The 21,813-nt window shown below is 35.9% G+C and overlaps 1 protein-coding gene across 1 annotated transcript in view; it reads left to right on the forward strand.

Annotated features, from left to right (window-relative positions):
- RNF212 (ring finger protein 212) overlaps nucleotides 1-9,645 on the forward strand; it is a 46,974-nt gene extending 37,329 nt beyond the window's left edge. Inside the window, 3 exon segments of the mRNA XM_036765653.1 lie at nucleotides 4,549-4,608; nucleotides 8,880-9,064; nucleotides 9,545-9,645. Coding sequence (XP_036621548.1) covers nucleotides 4,549-4,608; nucleotides 8,880-9,064; nucleotides 9,545-9,582 — 283 coding nt within the window. The 3' untranslated portion in view covers nucleotides 9,583-9,645.
- The last annotated feature ends 12,168 nt before the right edge of the window (nucleotides 9,646-21,813 follow it).

Below are 21,813 nucleotides of genomic sequence, written 5' to 3' on the forward strand. Positions count from 1 at the left end.
GCTCAAAAGCTTTTAGTAGTTCTCCATTGCCTTTCAAATGGATTACCCATCCCAGAACCTCATATCCAGAGCCCTCTACAACCTAGACCTCACTGCCTTTTCACCTTCTACTCCCACTATTTTGCATTCTTAACCTTAACTACAGGCAGAGCTGTAACTGGAAGAAGATGGTCAACAATAACTATTGGGACTTTATGCTAATGTAGCAAAAATGAGAAGACACTTAAAACATTTTCAGTCTTTTATCATCTTAGAAACAACTGAACTTTGTGCCTAATTAACTGGAATAATTAGCTAAAATACGAAACTCCCTGGGTAGCTCCATGTTTCTGCCTACCATCTCTGCCATACTCCTCCCAAGTAAACTCCTTGGCTCCGCCCTACTTCCCGTCTCTTCATCTAATGTTTTCCCAAGATCCTACCCTAACTCCCACCACTTTTAATTTTTGTTTTGCCAGTAGTAGTAGTTCTCACTGATTTTTGGTTCCAGGAGCCACTTTCAGTAACAATTACAAAAAAAATGTATTATGATTTCCCAGGGTAATTTAATGTTCTAGTCATAGTATTTTTAGTTTTTCTTCATTAAGTGCTTACAGTAACTACATAGATAACTTTTGCTCCCCAGAGTTCCAAATTTAAAATTTACATTATGTAATTATAATAATAAAATAATATAGTTTTCTACTAAAATTTTAAAACTAAATATAAAATTATGAAACTCAAATTTTAAAATAATAATGAATATTTTATGGAGGACATTCCGTAAGAAATAAAAGAAGTACTACAGCCAGACCTCATATGTTTATTATAATGATCTGTAGTACTTTATATTGAATTTTTAACAAATTTTGTTAAACATAAATAACATTTTAATGCAATAAATTTCATCTTGTAAGAGGCTTAATATACTATAATAATCATATATAAACTTAGTTTTGATAGACTTTTTTGTTTGAGCAAAAGTTTGCAAAATTTGGCTCAAATAGTCTTAAATGTAGTTTTCGTTTGAGTTTAATTCTGTATTTTTATTTAAAACAAGAATAAAATGAAAATGCTCATTCACCCAAAAACGTGGGGAGAAGTAGTATGAAAATTTTACAAGTTCTCTTGCTGAGAAATGGAATTTAATTTTTTATTGTTAGCCAAAAATGCATGTCTGTCAATTTTGAATGATGTTTGTAATCCCAAATCCATTGGAAGTATCAGTTTTCTTTTTCATCTGTTGTCAGTTCATTAGCCCAAGACATAAAAGACTTATCAAATGGCTTGTGTATCCAATTTAATTTATTGGTAATTTCTGGAAAATTGTTTTATTCATTGAAAGTCACTTCTAAAAATTTTAGATGATCACAGATGTCTTTCTTGACAGCCTGATCCAAGGATGGTTCAAAGATAGTTCCAAGGATAGATTCATTTTGCCATAAGAGATTATGTAATATCACAAAGCATACAGTACTGTTCCCAATTGTGTAGTTCCAAAATTTTAGTTTTTTAATCACATCTTTTACCTTGAACATTGAAAGTTTATATTTGGACCCTATAATGATGTCTTCAGTTCATTAATTTTTTTAAAAGATATCTGCTAAACCCGGTAATCTTCATAGTCATATCACTTTAGTCGTACTGTCAAGTGAAAAGGATGGTCAGTGAAGGAAACAGCTAACTTATCTTTCAAATCTAATAGATGAGTAATAATTCGACTATGGGAACATCACCCAACATCTGTCTGTTAGAAATGTAACATGCTTGCTACCCATATCTTTGCACAAAATGATAAATAACCAAGAGTGGGTTTTGATTTTATAAAATCAGTTATTTTGGGAGCATCACTTAGTACTCCTAATTGTGGTTATCTCTTTGATTCCAGCACTTGTTTGTGTATGCCCCAAGTGTGTCCATACTATGTCCATACTATGCATCAAATTTTTTCAGTACACGAAACAGCACCCCTAAATTGCTAAGTCATCAGTTGTGCTCTGTCTGTACACATTCCACAATAAGAGACCAACTAGTTTGTTTTCCTTCATAGTATGAATTAGGTTAAAAATGTCTTCTCCTCTTAACTGATGGCAAAACAGCATATTTTCCTCTGCTTTACCATCCCACAAACATATCTTACAAATGTTCTTTTTTTAGATTTTTCTCCAATAACTGTTTCAAAACTTTTTAATGCAACAGTATCCAAAGTTAAGCTTGATGATTGCTTTGACACATGTCAGAACTAAATTTTTCTGTAATAGTATGAGATTCCTTATTTTATTTTTTTGCTATTTGATAACTTACTAAATATGAAGTTTAACTGCTTTTTCTACTTGTTTATTCACAGAATAAGATGAATCAATATGGTGTGTTTTCAGATCTTGTTCTTTCCACTTAAAAAAGTCAACAAGCTTATCAACACTGCTTTAGGTTAGGCTGCCATGTGCAAGAACTTCTCCACAAATTATACATTGTAGTCATGGATATTCATTATATCCAATACATGAGGAGCCAAATTTAATGTGTTCTTCATTGTATCTCCTCTTTATTATTCTTGTTGTAATTCAGGTATCTCAAACATCTTTGTGCATTATTCAGAATTATGATTTATCCATTGACTTTTACTAATTTTTGGATTGTATTATGGTGAATCTGAATGAATATTTTGAGATTCCTCATTAACACATCTTTAAGCATTCTTTTTTTCCCATAAAGTTCTAGTCTCTGTTATAATTTTTAAAATAAAATAAAAATATTCCTACATAAATTTCATTTTTGTATTCAATAACTTGTTAAATATATATATTCATTCTATGCCAGTACAGTTGATATAAATGTATATTCCTGTGTCATTCCAATAGATAAGCATTAGGACGCTTATGCAGCTAAACATTACTGTTACCTTTATATACGGACTCTAGAATATATGGCTACCCAACTGATCAACAAAGATGAGTAGCTAGTTAAAGTGTAAAGGATTTACTTTTCTACTGGCTAATGACAAATGCTATGTGGAGTGATAAATGTAACCAAAGTTCAGTTGCATATATTGTTTTAACAGTGTTTGTATATACATTAACCTTTGTAAGGAAAGAATCTCTTCAGATTTAACTTTCTTCTCTTTTATTACTGACACAGCTACACATTCATAGAAACTCTCCTGAAAGGCTGACCACTGTCACCAACCAGATCTAAAATTTGCCAGATAGAAGAATAATAACACAAGCAGGAATAAGTTTAAATTGGAAAACAGCCTTAATACTGCAGTGAGCAGCTATAGGCTTTGTTTCTGCTGAGCTTTTGTGATGGTCCATCATGGTTTTAAGATGGTCTGTAATGTGCATACCCAGCGATCATGGTTTACACGATTACAGAACTGATAAGGTCTTATTACACAGTAATGAGAATGGGGCACTACTGTGGTGTAACGTACAGAAGGCAAAAGAGGGTATGCACATGCATTTTGGGGAATCAATTTACATCAAATGTCGAACCCTTATGGTATCTTGGAAACAAATTTGGTGATTGATTGAGAACACATTAAGCTTAGAAGTGGTCAGAGTGTGAGGTGATTGCTGCAGGAATACAAAAGTAGTTGTGCTCATGATCATGATGGTCGTGGATTGCTGCAGAAACTAGCACGATGCTCCAAACACGCATGTTCTTGTTGTCATATATACGTGTGTATATAGATACTATATATATATATATATATGTAATATAATTGGACAATTGTTTACTGATGAAGAAGCCATTAAAGAATTTTTTAGCATGAACCCCTTTGGACCATCACAAACCCTCATGGGGGATTCACAAACAACCAGATGGGAACCTGCAGTAATGAAATTATAGGTTAAGATAAGAATAATAGCTCATGTTATCAAGTTTATAAAATGCCTTACGTATTTTGTCTTAGTTGCCCCTCACAACCACCTTGTGTAGGTATAGGTATAGACATAGGATCATAGATTTTAGCATCAGAATATTTAGAGCTAGAAGAGAACTTAGAGATGATTTTGCTCACCTCAATTAACAGATGAGAAAACTAAGGCCTCCAGAAGGAAGGGACTTAACTGATGTCACACAGGTAGATAATAGCAGAGCTAGATTTTGAGCCTAGTTCCTCTGACGCCGAGCCCAGATCTCCTTCTCCGATACCACATGTCTGTCTGTAATATCCTACAACTTTATGTTCTGTGAAGTGAGAGAGCCAGCACTGGAGCCCAGGTTTTCTGGATACACACACATACATACATACATACATACATACGTACGTACATACATACCTACATACACATACATGCATACATACCTACATACATACATACATATGTGCATTGTTCAGCCATGTTTATATATATTCAAGTATGTGTTTGGTATAGGAATTGGATGCTTGTGCATCGTGGGGCAAGAAAATTGTGTCCTAAACATAATACATTAAGCAACATTGATTTGAGGGAAAAAATGATAAAAAAAAATAAGTAGAATCAGAGCAATTTGTTTATCTTTCTAAAAAATGTCTTATTGAAGCAAGAAGAATAATATTTTAAAATATTATTTTACAGGAAGTGTTTCTTACCGAGGGCCCCAGCTAGTTGGATTTACCTCAAGTCAGAATAGCATATCAAGGTCTGTATGGGGATTTATGTGTACAATATGGTTTTAAAGAGGAGAATATGTTATATATTTAATGTTATTTCGTAATCGTTTCACTGTTAGGAAATTTCTTACTTTGTATCTTTTCTTATTGAATATGTTGTATATCTAGTTTTATTTATTGATTCTTATAATATTAAGAAATGTTGACTTATTATCTTGGACCTTTGCCCACTAAAATGAATGAAGTATATTGTTATTGTGTGTAATCATCAAAGAAATGTGTTCAAATAAGAATTTCTATGATAGTGTCCCAGGAAATTGGAAAGGCTAAAATTTTCAAAAGTAAACATGGATGCTAGGCACCATTTCTGGTTTCAAATTTCACCATCTAGAACTGTGGCTCTGCTTGTTTCTCTTTTGGTACCATTAGGTTTGATAGCTTGGTAGATAGAGATATTCCGTCTACTTTGGAAGTTTTATTTTTTATTTATAACTCATCTCCATTTTCCTCTAGGATCAAATATAAGACGCCTTGGCTTTTAAAAAGCCCTTCTTAACCTGGCCCTCACCTACCTTTCCAACCTTTTACATTATTCCACGGCCCACTCTCTTTAGTCAAAATCAAATCAGCCTAACTGTATCTCATGCTTGATACTCTGTCTTCCACCCCTTTGCCTTTGTACTGGTTTTCTCCCATTCCTAGAGTACACTCCCTCCTTATCTTTTCTTCTTCCTTCTTTTCTTCCTCCTTCAAAACTCAGCTCAAACATCACCTGCTTTGCTCCCTCCCCTCCAAATCACCTTGTATTTTGATCTATTTTTATATATATACATGTTGCCTCCCACAATAGGATAGAATGTCCTTGAGAGCAAGGAGAACACTCTCCCTGTCCAGCTTTATCCAGTCCTATTCCTCTTCCCATATTTTGTGTACTACTCACACTAGACTTCTCCATTTCCTTTCTGGCCTTCCTCTCGTGTCCAAACTTTTATCTACATCTTTTTCCAAGCTTGGAATAACTTCCTCTCTTTTTCTCCTTTCTTCCCCTTCCCTTCCCCTTCCTTTAAGATTCTACTCAGATGCCCCATCTTCCATGAACCTTCCCTTCCCTTTCCAGTTTAACGTACTCTACCATTAGATTTCTGACAGCATTTTACCTGCATCTTTTCTTAGCCACTGTCTTGCTTTTCCTTGTACCATAGTCATTGGTGTTCTTTCCATCATATTGTAAGTTCTTTGAGAATGTATGTTTGTTGTTTTTCATCGGTCCTTGTACCTAGGTAGAGATAGGGACAAACCTAGGATTTCATTGGTATGGAGAATTCTGAGACAAGAAAATGCCCTCTGTCCCTGTTAGCAAAGCTCTGCTCGACCACTTCAAATCTTAGAGTTGCCTGGAGCAGCGCTATCCAATGTCAGTAGAAATGGGAGCCACTGAACCATCCATAAGGATCCCTGTGGAAGCAGAGTGACTTAGAAAACAGCACGTGTGTGTGTGTGTGTGTATCCAGATAGATAGAATAACTATATTTATAAATGTAACTATATAGATAACTATAGGTACACATATACGCATACACACACATACACACATATATAATTACTATTCATCCATGTGCACACGACAGCAGAGAGGAGCACCATCTTCATTGGGCTCAGACTGCCTGCAGGAGTGTGCCTGGGCTACTGAGAGGGGAAGCGATTGCCCCAGATCTCACAGCCACCAGGTGACAGAGGCATGATTAGAACTTGGGTCCTTCTGGCTTCAGGCTGTCCCTTCCCCTTGTATCTTCTGTATGATTAATAAATATTTGTTGAATTAAATTAACATTTGCTGCTTCCACTTCTTATTTTTTGATCTCCTTTTTGGAGGGTCTGGACCTATGTGGTACAGGGAGAATGGTGCTGGATTTGGAGAGGACCTTGATTGAGTCACATCACCTCCTTAGCTATGAAGAGAACGAGTCGGCATGATGACCTTGGAGGTCCCTTCTAGTTCCATATCTATGATATGAAATTGACATTAACTGTTAGTGATAATCCTTTAGGTCAGGCCATTCACCCAGTTCCAAAACCATTCAATTTTATGATCAAATATCCTATACATCTCCATCTTTTCCACCAGAAGAGCATATGAGATTTTTTGTCAAAGGCTTTGTTAAAATCCGTGTAAACTATGGTCCTGGCATTCTTTTGTTCTACCAATCTAGCAACACTATCAAAAAAAAAAGGAAGTAGGGACAGCTAGGTGGTGCAGTGAGTACAGCACTGACCCTGGAGTCAGGAGGACCTGAATTCAAATCCAGCCTCAGACAGTTGACACACTTACTAGCTGTATGACCTTGGGCAAGCCACTTAACCCCAATTGCCCTGCTTTCCCCCCTCCAAAAACAAAGAAAGGTTAGGCTAGCATGATCTGCTAACACAAAGTAGGTGCTTAATAAATGCTCACTTGATGGCTTAATTTGTTCTTGATGAGGCTATGCTGGCTTTGTCTGTAATCTAGCCACGCCTCTTCCCATTTTTTGTGCATATATACAGTTGCCATTTTAAAGTCATGTCTGCTAAATTTCATCTTGTTAGGTTTGCCCATCATTCTAGTCTCACAGGAATGAGAAAGATTAGAAACAACCTAGCTTTCATGGGCATGAGGGAACCTCCTTGTTCTCTTAGGAGCTCTTGGTATTTGCAGATGACATGAAGCTGGGAGAGACAGCTAAAACTTTGGGTGACAGAGTCAGAACCCAAAAGAACTCAACAGATAAGAAGGTTGCACTGAATCTTAGTAATATGAAATTTGATGACGACAAATGGAATATCCTATACTTGTGTTCCCAAAAATTAACTTCATGGGGACAAAATTGGATAGAAATACCCAGAGATCAGCATGTGTGGAAAAGAACTTGATGAACTCTAAGCTTATTATAAGATAATAGTGCAAAACAGGGGCTAAAAAAGCTATCCTGAGTGAGAGGGGTATGATGTCCAGGCCTTGGAAAGTGATAGCTTCTCTTTGTTCTGCTCTGACTATACCACAGCTCACATGTCAGCTTATATTCTGGTGCGTATTTTAGGATGAGCTTTGATAAATTGGAGGACCTCCAGAGGAAAGCATAGAGTCCCATGAATGATCTTGACACACAAGGATTTGGTGACACATAAGTTGGAAAGCAGAAAACATAAGGGACATACATGTGATAGCCCTCTAAAATACTTGAAGGAAAGGGAATTAAATTTGTTCTGTTTGGCCTCAGAGGGAGGATAGCACCAAATGGATGGAAATTTCAGGGAATCACTTTTAGGCTGAATGTAAGGAAAAACTTCATAACAATCAGAGCTACCTAAAAGTAGAACGGGCTGCTGGGGGTAATAGATTCCCCTTCACTTGAGTTCTTTAAAGAAAATTTCATTCATGGTCTTCTTGTTGAGGATGTTGCAAAGGGGATCTCAGGTTTAGGTTGAACTAGATGGCCTTTGAGATTGAGATTCTGTGATTCTCTGCTCTTTATTCAATTTTATGTAGTATCCAAGCTTCCCAAAGGATGCACTTGCTTCCTTTTTTTTTTGGTTATTTGATTATTATCAGCATATGAATAATAAGCTCTCAGAATTCAGTGATGTTGCTTTGCAGAGGTGTAAAAATTTCATATTCTCATTTATTTTAATCTTTAAAAGTTTATTGTAACTGGTATGGTAAAGTGTTATACAGTTATTTGAGAATAAGATTAAAATGATAAAGCTGATTGTTTTTAGTTGTCTGATAGACAAGACCCTGGACAGCAAATCACTTGACCACTCTAGTAATCAAGGTGATTCTTTAATACTCTAAGTTGCAGAGAAGATATAGACTTGCATTAGTAAAGGGAGTTTCCTCCTCAGGGAATTCTCTATCACTGAGATTTTTGTTCCTTTAAAAAAAAAGACGTCATGTGAGTCTGTTATCTGTTAAGATAACTTTTTAGCATATTCTGTGCCTCACATTTGTATATAATATGCTTCCTAGTTATGTGAACCATGAATCAAACCTTGATTGTATAATCATGTATTAATATATATGTAATAGTAATTGCATGTGTGCAAAAATTATCTGTGTGTAAATCATGTACTTTGATAAGTAATGTTATACGAAACTAAGAAAATCATGAAGAAGGTAAATCTGTGCCAAAGGTAAATTTTAAAACCAAATTTAAAAGACTTGGGTTATCTACAGTTTATTTCATTGTTTAACATTCATAATCAATAGCTGAATATCATGTTGTTGAAAGAAATGTGTAATGATTATATTGGATTATGTTAATAGGACGCCACCATCACAGATTTCTTATAATGGACCTTCACATGTTCTGTCATCCTCCTTGCAAAGTAGAATAGGAATGTGGGATACTTCTGGCTTCAGAATTCCTCAGTTTACACCTCCTCCGTCTCAGTCTTCAGTGCCAAGACAGCCAATTAGCATATCTAATCTTCTACAGAGGCAATGTTTAGGCAAGTGAATGATCTAATTTTAAAAATTAATTAACTAGAAAAGTACTTTAGTTCTTGTATGATACAGTATTAATTCACTTGTATTCAAGAGTTCTATCTATGAGAAAATTTGCTTTAAAGAAGAAAAGCTACCAGTTGAGAAAATTGTGAATATTCATAGGAATTCTGTTTCTAATCCTTCACTCAGATAATGTAGCTAAAAAATTTATTATTGATTCTTCATAAAAGACTTTTAAACTACTCTGGTTCTCTAGTGTACTTGAGGAATGGGAAATCTGAATTTCAAATGTGTGTTCCAATGTGTGTTTCTTGTACTTCCCCAGATTATGTGTTTATTTGAATTCACAGAAACCGATTTTATTTTCATTCTTCTCAAATACACAAAATTCTAAACATGTTTTTATAGGTATTTAACGATCTGTAATATATATGGATGCAAGCAGATGGATATATTTCATATATACTCATTCTTTGTTATAGGATCTACTCTTCTTGGAGGAAACACACTAGGAAGATGATTGTGGTTTTTGTGATGATTGCTCTCCATTAATTTTCAGGTGGATCCCTCTATCAACGTTTGTCTATTAGCTATTGCATGTTGTGCCCATTTTTCTTGATGCTACAATTAAGTGGATAATATAATTGAATAAAGAATATTTTTCTTATTTCTTGGAGGAACAAACTTCTTTTAAAAAAACTTTTTGCATAGTAAAATTATACCCCTTTAAAGTATTAGTCTTGGGGACCAGGCTTAACAATTTAGCACCTACACTATAGTCTGTATATATACTGTATAGACTTTTCTGTGTGTTTTTCATTTTGAGGGAACATGATTTGATCTGTCTTTCTGCAACCCTGCCAACAATGACTATTCCCATTTTAGGTTATCTTTTCGAATTTGTGGGTTGTAATATGACACATGGTAGGTGCTTGATACATGTTTATTGACCTGGACTACAACAAAAAGAACACAAAATAATTGTCCAAAGAGTCAGATATTAATCCTGGCTCTCTAATTTGATACCTCTGTATCTTGGGGCAAGTCACTTAATTTCCCTTCGTATGTGTTTCCTCATTTTTTTGTTGTTGTTTGAAATATTTTTTAAGAATTTTTTTATTTTTTAGTTTACAATACTCAGTTCTGCATGATTTTGAGTTCCAGATTTTCTTCCCTTCCCCCTCCCTCCACAAGACAGCATGGAATCCAATGTATCTTCTACATATAACTTTGCATTAAACTTATTTACACAATAGTCAAGTTGTAAAGAAGAATTATGACCAATGGAGTGAATCATGAGAAAGAAGAAACAAAAGTGAAAAAAAAAGGAGAGCAAATAGTTTGCCTCAATCTGCATTCAGACTCCACAGTTCTTTCTCTGGATGTGGATAGATCTCTCTATCATGAGTCCTTTGGAGTTGTCTTTGAACCTTGTATTGCTCAGAAGAGCCAAGTCTATCAAGGTTAGTCATCACAGAATCCATATATCTGTGGTTGTATATAATGTTCTCCTAGTTCTTCTCCACTCACTCAGCATTATATCATGTAGGTTTTTCCAGGTTATTATGAAGTCCATATCATCCCCATTTCTTATAGCACAATAGTATTCCATTACCTTCATATACCACAACTTGTTCAGCCATTCCACAATTGATGGGCATCCCCTTGATTTTCAATTCTTTGCTACTACAAAAAGAGCCACTGTAAATATTTTTGTACATATGGATCCTTTTCCCCACTTGTATGATCTCTTTGGAATACAGCCCTAGAAGTGGTATTGCTGGGTCAAAGGGTATGAACATTTTTATAGCCCTTTGGGCATAGTTCCAAATTGCTCTCCAGAATGGCTGGATCAGTTCACAACTCCACCAGCAATGTAACAGTGTTCCAATTTTCCCACATCCTCTCCAGCATCTATTATTTTCCTGTTTTGTCATTTTAGCCAATCTGACAGGAGAGAAATGGTACCTAAGAGTTGTTTTGATTTTGAATTTCTCTAATCAGTAGGGATTTAGAGCATTTTTTCATATGCTTATAGATATCTTTAATTTCTTCCTCTGAAAACTGCCTGTTCATATCCTTTGACCATTTCTCAATTCGGGAATGACATGTATTCCTATATATTTGGCTCAGTTCCCTGTATATTTTAGAGATGAGGCCTTTATCAGAGACACTGGTTGTAAAGATTTTCTCCCAATTTTCTGCTTCCCTCCTAATCTTTGTTGCATTGTCTTTTTTTATACCAAAACTTTTCAATTTAACATAATCAAAATTATCCATTTTGCATTTTGCAGTGCTCTCTATCTCTTGTTGTGTCATGAATTCTTTGCTTTCCCATAAATCTGATAGGTAAACTATTCCTTGCTCTCCCAAATTGCTTATAGTATGAGCCTTTATCCCTAAATCATGAACCCATTTTGACTTTATTTTGGTATATGGTGTAAGATATTGGTCTATGTCCAGTCTCTGCCCTACCATTTTCCAATTTTCCCAGCAGTTTTTGTGAAATAGTGAATTCTTAGTCCAGAAGCTGGATTCTTTGGGTTTATCAAAGAGTAGATTGCTATAGTTGTTGACTTCTCCATCTTATGTACCTAACCTATTCCACTGATCCACGCTTCTGTTTCATAGCCAGTACCAGATAGTTTTGATGACTGCTGCTTTATAGCACAATTTAATATCTGGTATGGCTAGACCACCTTCCCTAACATTTCTTTTCATTAATTCCCTAGATATTCTAGACCTCTTGTTCTTCCAGATGAATTTTGTTATTTTATATCCAGCTCTGTAAAATAATTTTTTGGTAGTTCGATTGGTATGGTGCTTAATAAATAAATTAATTTAGGTAAAATTGTCATTTTTATTATTTTAGCTTGGCCTAACCATGAGCAACTGATATTTTTCCATTTATTTAGATCTGACTTTGTGCGCAAATTGTTTCATAATTATGTTCATATAGGCCCTGGGCTTGTCTTGGCAGGTAGACTCCCAAATATTTCATCGTGTCTACAGTAACTGTGAATGGAATTTCTCTTTCTACCTCTTGCTGTTGAGCTTTGTTAGTAGTGTATAGGAATGCCGAGGATTTATGTGGGTTTATTTTATATCCTGAAACTTTGCTAAAGTTGTTTATTATTTCAAGTAGTTTTTTACTTGATTCTCTATGATTCTCTAAGTAAATCATCATATCATCTGCAAAAAGTGATAATTTAATTTCTTCTTTGCCCATTCTAATTCCTTCAAGTTCTTTTTCTTTTCTTATTGCTACAGCTAACATTTCTAGTACCAAATTGAATAGTAGGGGTGATAATGGACAGCCTTGTTTTACCCCTGATCTTATTGGAAATGCATCTAGCTTATCCCCATTACAAATAATGCTTTTTGATGGTTTTAGGTAGATGCTCTTTATAATTTTAAGGAAGGCTCCATTTGTTCCTGTGCTTTCTAGTGTTTTTAATAGGAATGGGTGTTGTATTTTGTCAAAAGCTTTTTCTGCATCTATTGAGATGATCATATGGTTTCTGCTAGTTTTGTTGTTGTTATGATCGATTATGCTGATAGTTTTCCTAATATTGAACCAACTTTGCATTCCTGGAATAAATCCCACCTGGTCATAGTGTATTATTATCGTGATAATTTGCTGCAATCTTTTTGCTAATATTTTATTTAAAATTTTTTCATCTATATTTATGAACAAAATTAGTCTATAATTTTCTTTCTCTGTTTTGACTCTACCTGGTTTGGGTATTAGTACCATATTTGTGTCACAAAAAGAATTTGGTAAGACTCCTTCTTCACCTATTTTCCCAAATTGTTCTTTAAATGTTTGATAAAATTCACATGTAAAACCATCTGACCCTGAAGATTTTTTCCTAGGGAGTTAATTGATGGTTTGCTCAATTTCTTTTTCTGAGATGGGGTTATTTAGAAATTTACTTCCTCTTCTGTTGACCTGGGCAATTTATATTTTTGTAAATATTCATCCATATCCCTAAGGTTGTCATATTTATGGTCATACAATTGGGCAAAATAATTCCTAATTATTGTTTAATTTCCTCTTCATTGGAGGTAAAATCACCCTTTTCATTGTTGATACTGGTAATTTGATTTTCTTCTTCCTTTTTTTAAATCAAATTGACCAAAGGTTTATCAATTTTATTGGTTTTTTTAATAAAACCGGCTCTTGGTTTTATTTATTAATTTAATAGTTTTCTTGATTTCAATTTTAATAATCTCTCCTTTGATTTTCAGTATTTCTAATTTGCTAATTAATGGGGATTTTCAATTTGTTCTTTTTCAAGCTTTTTCAGTTGCATGTCCAACTCATTGATCTCCTTTTTCTCTATTTTATTGATGTAAGCATTTAGAGATATAAAACTTCCCCTAAGAACTGCTTTTACTGCATCCCATAAGTTTTGGTGTGTTGTCTCATTATTGTCATTCTCTTGAATGAAGTTATTAGTTGTTTCTATGATTTGTTCTTTGGCCTACTCATTCTTTAGAATTAGATTATTTAGTTTCCAATTAATTTTTAGCTTATTTTTCCCTGTTTCTTTATTACAAATAATTTTTATTGCATCATGATCTGAAAAGTATGCTTTGACTACTTCTGCCTTTCTGCACTGGATTGTGAGGTTTTTGTGCCCTAGTACATGGTCAGTTTTTGAGTATGTGCCATGTACCGCTGAGAAAAAAAGTATATTCCTTTTTATCCCCATTCAGTTTTCTCCAGAAGTCTATCATATCTGCCCTTTCTAAAATTCTGTTCACCTCCTTAACTTCTTTCTTACTTATTTTGAGGTTAGATTTATCAAGTTCAGAGAGGGGGAGGTTGAGGTCCCCCATTATGATAGTTTTGCTGTCTATTTCTTCCTGTAACTCCCTTAACCTCTCCTCTAAGAATTTGCATGCTATACCACTTGGTGCATTTATGTTAAATAATGATATTGCTTCATTGTTTATGGTGCCTTTTAGCAGGATATAGTGTCCTTCCTTATCTCTTTTAATTAGATCTATCTTTGCTTTTGCTTTGTCTGAGATTAGGATTGCTACCACTGCTTTTTTTACTTTAGCTGAAGCACAATATATTCTACTCCATCCTTTTACCTTTACCCTGTGTGTATCTCCCTGTTTCAAATGTTTTTCTTGTAAACAGCATATTGTAGGGTTATGGTTTTTAATCCATTCTGCTATCTGCTTCTGTTTTATGGGAGAATTCGTCCCATTCACATTCACAGTTATGATTTCTGTCTGTGTCATTTTCTCCATCTTATTTCCCCCCTGTTTATGCTTTTATTTTTCCCTTTTCCCTTCCATTCCTAAACAGAGTTTTGCTTTTGACTGCCACCTTTCTCAGTTTACCCTCCCTCTTGATTCCCCTCCCTTATCTTGCTACTTCTTCCCTCCCTTCTGACCACCCCCTCCCTTTTCTTTCCCCTTTTCCCTCCTACTGCCTATAGGGCAAGTTTGATTTCTATACTTATCGGGGTATTTTATTCCCTTCTTGAACCAAATCCAATGAGAGTAAAGCTCAAATACTGCTCTTCTCCCTCCCTTCTTTCCCTCTACTATAACATGTTTTTGTGCCTCTTCATACGATGTAATTTACCCTTTTCCACTATCTCCTTGCCTCTTCTCCCAGAACCATCCCTTTATATCTCTTAATTATATTTTTTATCATTATATCTGTTATCTTATACTGACACCCACAGTCTATGAATATCCCTTTCAATTGTCATAATAACTGTACTATTCTCAAGATTGACATATATATACATATATATGTAAAACATATATAAAACAAAATAATCCTATGTAAGGATTTAACTAATTAGCCTTATTGATTAGGGTTCCCCCCACCCCGCCCGTTAACCTTTTTATGTCTCTCTTGAGTTTTGTGTTGGGAGATCAAATTTTTCATTGAGCTCTGGCCTTTTCATCAGGAAGGTCTGGAATTCCCCTATTTCATTGAATATCCATTTCCTTGCCTGGAAAATTATGCTCAATTTTGCTGGGTCCTTGGTTGTAGTCCAAGCTACTTTGCTTTTCGGGATGTCATATTCCAATTTCTCCTGTCATTTAATGTAGAAACTGAAAGATCCTGCGTGATCCTGACTATAGTTCCATGATATTTGAATTGTTTCTTTCTAGCTGCGTGCAGTATTTTCACCTTGACCTGGTAGTTCTGGAATCTGGCTGCAATGTTTCTTGGAGTTTTCAATTTGGGATCTCTTTCAGGGGGTGATCAGTGGATTCTTTCGATGACAGTTTTACCCTCTGCTTCTAGGACCTCTGGGCAAGTTTCCTTAAGGATTTCATGGAAGATACTGTCCAATCTCTTTTTTTCATATAGCTTTCAGGTAGACCAATAATTCTTGGATTGTCTCTCCTGGATCCATTTTCCAGGTCAGTTGTTTTTCCAGTCAGATATTTCACGTTTTCTTCTATTTTTTTTCATTCTTTAGATTTTGTTTGATTGATTCTCAATGTCTTATAGAGTCATTAGCTTCTACTTGCCCAATTCTAATTTTTAATGTTTTGTTTTCTTCCTTTATCTTCTCTATCTGCTTTTCCATTTGGTTAATTTTACTTTTCAATGAGACATTTTCTCCATTTATATTCTGATTCTCCTTAACCAGTTCACTGATTTTACTCTGTAAAGATTTGTTTTCCTCTGTGAATTTTTTTCCATTTTTCCATTTTTTTCTTTTACCTCCCTAATTTGGTTTTTGAAGTTCTCCTTGAGTTCTTCCAGGAATGCTTTTTGGTCTGGAGACCAGTTCACTTTCCTTTTTGAGGTTTCAGGTGTGGGTGTAGAGTCCATGCTGTCCTCTTGATCTTCCCTGTCTCCATAATATGAATCAATGGTCTTTGAAAGTTTTTTACTGCTTTTTTTCATGGTGTTTTTTTCCTCCTGGTTTCTAAAGTGGATCTCTGTTTCTGGGGCTCAGGGGGCTCTGTCCTGAGTTTCTTGTGTTGGGATCTAGCTTTATGTGCTATGGCCTCTGGTTTTGTGAGTTGTGGGTGAGTGGTGGCCTGGCTGCTGGGAGTCTCCTCTTCCCTAGGACTGTTCTACAGCAGGGGTGGTCTCAGCTGTTTTCTGTGCTGGTGTCTGCCACTTCCTCTGGCTGTGCAAAGCCATGTTTGGGGTCCTAGCATTGATGTTAGTTAGCTCCACCCCGCCTTGGGCTCAGTAACTCTCATTGTTCTGCTGAGGTGGGGCCTGCTGGGACACCTGTCTTCCTGCATTAGTCTCCTTCCACCACCACAGAAAGGGCCCTCTCCCCAATTTCTGTCACTACTGAAGCCCCCCTTCTGTATCCTCTGTTTCTCCTGAGGTAGTATTCTCTGGGTTTATTCAAAGGAGGGATGAGAGCCATTTTACCTGCACATCATGGCTCCCAGAAGTTCAAGAAGGCAAGTTTTAAACCTGTAGACTATGGGTTGGAGGCCTCTAGGCTAGCTGCTCCCGCAGCCACTGGCTCTGTGCTCTGACAGACTCCTGTCCTGGGCTAAGAGAGCTGGGGCTTGATCTCAACTATAGCTGGTACTTCCACCCTGGGCCTCTTCCTGCTCTAGCATTTTGCTCACCCAGCGACCTCCCAGACCAGCGGGCTGGCTGGATTTCTCTGCTGTTCCCGGTTGGTTTGATCTGGTGCCCTTGCCCAGTGCTCCTGCCCCTCTCAGTCCACTGGTAGCTTCTAACTCTCTCAAATCTGCTCAGATTCACTTTTTTAGATGTATCTGACAGAATTTGTGAGAGCTCCAATAGTTTGTTCCTTTCACAGAGCCATCTTGGCTCTGCCCCCCTTCCTCATTTTTTAACGTAAGAGACTCAGTGATCAGTGAGGTCACTTCCAAATCCTAAATACTATGAGCTACTAAAGCAACTGGAAAATTAAAAAGAGTTTAGTTTGGTTGGTTGAATCTGTTTGGAAAGGATGCAAAAAATTAAAAAGGCGATTTGATGTATTTGTAAAGGCAACCCAATTCTTTGTCCAAATTGGCTAAATTTTTCACTTTTTATGTGTATTCTGTTACTATCATGTTGATGATATATAGCCAAAAGTCATTCCCCAATATAAGTGGTCATGAGCAAGCAGTTCTCAAAAGAATTGCAAGCTGCTTAAAACCATATGAAATAAAACACTAAATTACTAATAATATGAAGAATACAAATCAACATAGGCTTGAGGTTCCATAATATAACCAGCAGATTGACAAAGATGGTAAAAAATGGGAATAATCATTGTTGTTAAGTGCCTACATGCCAGGCATTATGGTAGTAGACATTGGGGGTAGAAGTATGATGCATGAAACAATCCTTGCTCTCAAGAAGCCTATGTGCAATCATGAAATAGTCCTACTGTTCTGGAATAAAGTTTGGAATTTTGCTAAGAAAATGACTAAAATGCTCATACTGTTTGACCTAGAGATCTCATTTCTAGGAATGTGCCCTAAGGACTTCAGTGATATAAAGAAAGGTTCTATGTGCACCAGAATTTTTGTAGCATCAAAGATCTAGAAACAAAGTCAGTGTCCATTGATTAGGTACAGTACCTCTTAAACTGTGGGTCGGGACCCCATATAGGGTCATGAAAAATTTGGCAACAGTAAAAGGTTTCTGAACACACAACACCAAAAATTAATTAAAAATCAAACGAGTAATAAATCTGAGGTGTTTCTGGCAGTGCTTGCCCATGTTGCATCTCAGAACTTTACCACAGCCTTGGTTCTGAACACAAAGCATGTGCACCTTGCATGCCCTCAGGCCACACAACACCAACAAACTGCTGAAAGGCAACAAAGGGTCTCAAGTAGAGAAAGTTTAAGATGCCCTGGATTAGAGAATGTCTAAACAAGCTGTGATTTGGAACATAATTGCCTGTTACTACTTTTCAATAAGAAATAATCAATGTAGAGAAGCTTAGGAAGACTTACGTGAACTGAGGCAAACCCCCAAAACCAGCTACACAGTGACTATAACAGTATAGATGCAAACAACAACAAAACAGAAACTGAATGTTGAGAAATTATGTAGACTAGGCTTGATCCCAAGAAAGAAATAAGAGAATGCATGTCCCTCCCTTCTTTGCAGAGGTGGGCTCAGAGGATAGGTGTGATACACCTATTTGAAAGGTATAGGGGTTAGTTTTGGTGAGCTGTTTCCCCTGTCTTTTTAAATTCTTTGTCATAAAAAGGGAGAGGAAAAAGGTACATACTGGGAAATGTAGGTGATATGAATAAAAATTTTAAAAATTTCTATTATTTAAGAAATAGTGAAATTTGTATTTAAAATGTGCTGCTTTAAAGCTCCAGATGTTATTTTGCTCATCTCTTAAAAACCAGATAAAATATTTATAAGATAAATCTCGTGAAAAGGTGGTTAATAATGATTCGGGTGTCGCAAAAGTCTTAGTGCTGCTTAAACTTATTAGCAATTATGTCACATAAAGGAAAACCAAAGCCTAGTTATATTAACTATTCCACAGGCAGGCTCATTAGTCCAGTTTCTCAGAAAGAAAATTTACAGTATATCGTTGGTACACTAGAGGGTGCTCTGTCCCCAATAAACTTTACCTGTCGTACAAACTGAATTTCCCTTTACAACAATAAAAAACTGTCTATCCGTGATTGCTTTTGTCACAGTTTATAAAGGAAAGAGACAACACAAATGCAGATTAAGTACTAAGAAGATTAAATATTGTTGTCTTAGGCAACTGTGAAACTGAGGAAGGGAACTTTGAGTCAAAAAAGCCAACCCATTGTAAGACTATGACCAGTCCATGCACATATTATAGAGGCAGCTAGGTGTGGCGCATTGGACAGGGGGTTGGGTCTGGAGTCTAGAAGGCCTGACTTCAAATTCTGCCCCAGACACTTAATAGCTCTGTGACCTTGGGCAAGTCACTTCACCTCTGCTTAGTTTCCTCAGCTATAGAATAGGGACATACCTCCCAGAGTTATGAGGATCAAATGGGACCATATTTGCGAAAGAGTTTGGCACAGGGCCTGGCACCTCGTAGACTCTATAAATGCTAGCTCTTATTTTTATCCTTTTGTACTCTTGAGGAATATAAATGAATCACTATTGCTTGCTATTGAGTATATACATACATGGAAAACATTTATGCATTGCAATATTTATAACCAGGGCATTTCTCGCTCATTAGGACTTTTGTGTATTGAAAGTTTATTCCTTCTCCTTTATTGAAACTGAGTTAGCCTATCACATGTACAATTCCAAGTTTGAAATAAAATCTCTAAATTCTTCAAGGAGGCCTTTGATTCCTCACTTGAAAATGCAACCAAAGGCCCTTCTCTTGGCACTTGCCAGAAAATTGGCATGTATTCTGTATTACCCATTCTTTGCTTTCATTCTCCTCTTCACCAAAACAAGCTGAGCTACTCCCATTTCCCCCCCAATAACTTCAAAGATAAGTGTTCAGCTGGATCCTGATGACCCCGTAGAACCCAGTGTCATAGATAACATCTTCCACATTGCCCTTGTTAGCCTTGGATAAATCAGAAACATATAACACGGGGATATGCTTATCTAAAGCAGGGGTGCATGGCAAGCCATTCCTTTAAAAAAGTTATTTGCCATTTCAATCCAAAAATAATATTTACAGCATCGTCATATGATAAATTATTTAAGATGACCTGGGTAAAGGACTAGATTCTGAGAATAAGAGGCAAATAAAAATTTTAACTTGCATATATCTGCTTGTCATAAAATAACCCTCCACAATGACTTGTTCTTTTTAAATATTTGAAAATTTTAGTACTTAGAAGACATATTAAGAACTTGCTTAAGCAACTCTCTGAGCTCATGTGGAGAGAGTTTCATAAACATTAGTTAATGGCCCAATTACACATCAGCAACTTCTGAGAACGAAAATTAATTTTCATGGTTAAAATGCTTCTATTTCAAAAATAGAGTAGATGTCATTTAAAAACTTTTTTCATCATAAATTGATAAATATCTGGGATTCACTAAGGTTCCTACAAACTACTTAGATGTAGATGTTGTGCCTAAATGTTCCTATTTGAAGGGAAGTTATCTTTTTTTAACACTGATATTTTAGTGATATATGGGTACAAATCATTCATCACAGCAATCTCCCAAGAGCAAGAAGTACAGGGGACCCAAAAGACAATGGAAAAATTCATGGCTGTTACATATCACAAATAATCACTCTTTGTGACAAGTTAGAAAAGATGTTAATGACATCTACAACCAAAAAGGAATGGGGGCTGGTTATGTATGCAGAGTGACCAGAACAGATGGGCATTCTGAGTGCTGCTGATATCCATCAAATAGCAAAAGAACCAGGAAAAAAAAAGCCTCCACTGTAAGGGGTAGATACTCTATGGAGAATTTATGGAAAGAAAGAAATAGACAAGAATTACTCAGGATGAGAAGGAATGATTGATTTGCAATGTATAACAGAGGAGAAGAGTATCCATTGAGAGTATAGTACCATCTGGTTTAAGCATTTAAAATGCTGAGAGGGTCAACAAAAATAAATGCTATATTTTTGAAACATACTTTTCTTTGGAAGGTGACTGCAAGTTGGCTTAGGTTACTATGGAAACTGTACTACCCTCTATCTACTTTCAGTGACTTCATACTAGTTCAGCATCAGATAATATTTTCTTGTAAATTTTTTTGGAAAGGATATGCTTATTTAGTAACATTATATGACTTGGACTATAATATGTAAAGATTTTAAAAATATAACAATATATGAAAACATCTTTGATTTCATTTATTTGCTAAATCTTTGTTGTCACTTAAAGTTTGCCCTAATTTTTCATAAAAAAACCATTGACCATGTATGGTGTTTGGAAGAGTACATGTAAGAAGTCAGCTGTTAACTTGTTTAGTCTCTTAGCTACAGTATTTAAATCATCACTTGCCAAATAGCATTCTTTGCATTCAAAATAATTAAGCTGCCAATTGCTACTTGTTCGTTTCTGCACTTGAGTTCTGAAGCTGATGGTGGACACTCATGGTGCATACCATCAGGAAGGCATTTAGATATAATGCAGCAATCTATGTTCCAACATTCTTGCTCCTCATTTGTCACTTCAAAGCAATGTGAGACTCAATAGGTCCTGCCATTTGGCAGAATATGGTTTCAGTCTTAGAGCCACTATGGATGAAAGGAAGATCAGTCAAAGACAGTGAGGGGGAGGGAAATATTTCTCCTTATCAGTCCTGCCTTGGCCCAGGATTTACTGGAAACTCCATACTCTTCTTCAAAGTGTGAGATTATTTAACTAGCACTATTTTGCCAATGTCAAGTGAAGTATTTTATTAACAAAAGATTCTACTAAATAACCATCAGATAATTTACTCAAATAAATCTGTATCTCATGAATTCAGGATTTGCCTCCAGTGATTCATACTGCAACCCATCCAGAGTTGTCACTCTCCTGTCTTGTGCAACTCTCCATGTCCTCCTATGGAGAACATGATAGTAGTATTCTAGAATATTTCACTCATTTCTCTATAGTGGACATGGGGGAGGGCCAACAGCACTTTTAACTACTACAATGTTTTCTATAATCTCTGGTCTCTTTAGAGCTATACCCCTTGATTTAATTGAGTAAGTATATGGTTTTGCTTCCTAGAGTTACGTAACTGCAGGTACTGTCTTAGGCTGCTTAGATGACATCACAGTAGATCCACTCAACAAGTCAGAGGTCTTCCTCATTTTCTCCCATCCTTGGAAGGTGCCAGTAG

The sequence above is a fragment of the Trichosurus vulpecula genome, chromosome 6 (assembly GCF_011100635.1).
Source record: "Trichosurus vulpecula isolate mTriVul1 chromosome 6, mTriVul1.pri, whole genome shotgun sequence".
Classification (NCBI taxonomy): Eukaryota; Metazoa; Chordata; class Mammalia; order Diprotodontia; family Phalangeridae; genus Trichosurus; species Trichosurus vulpecula.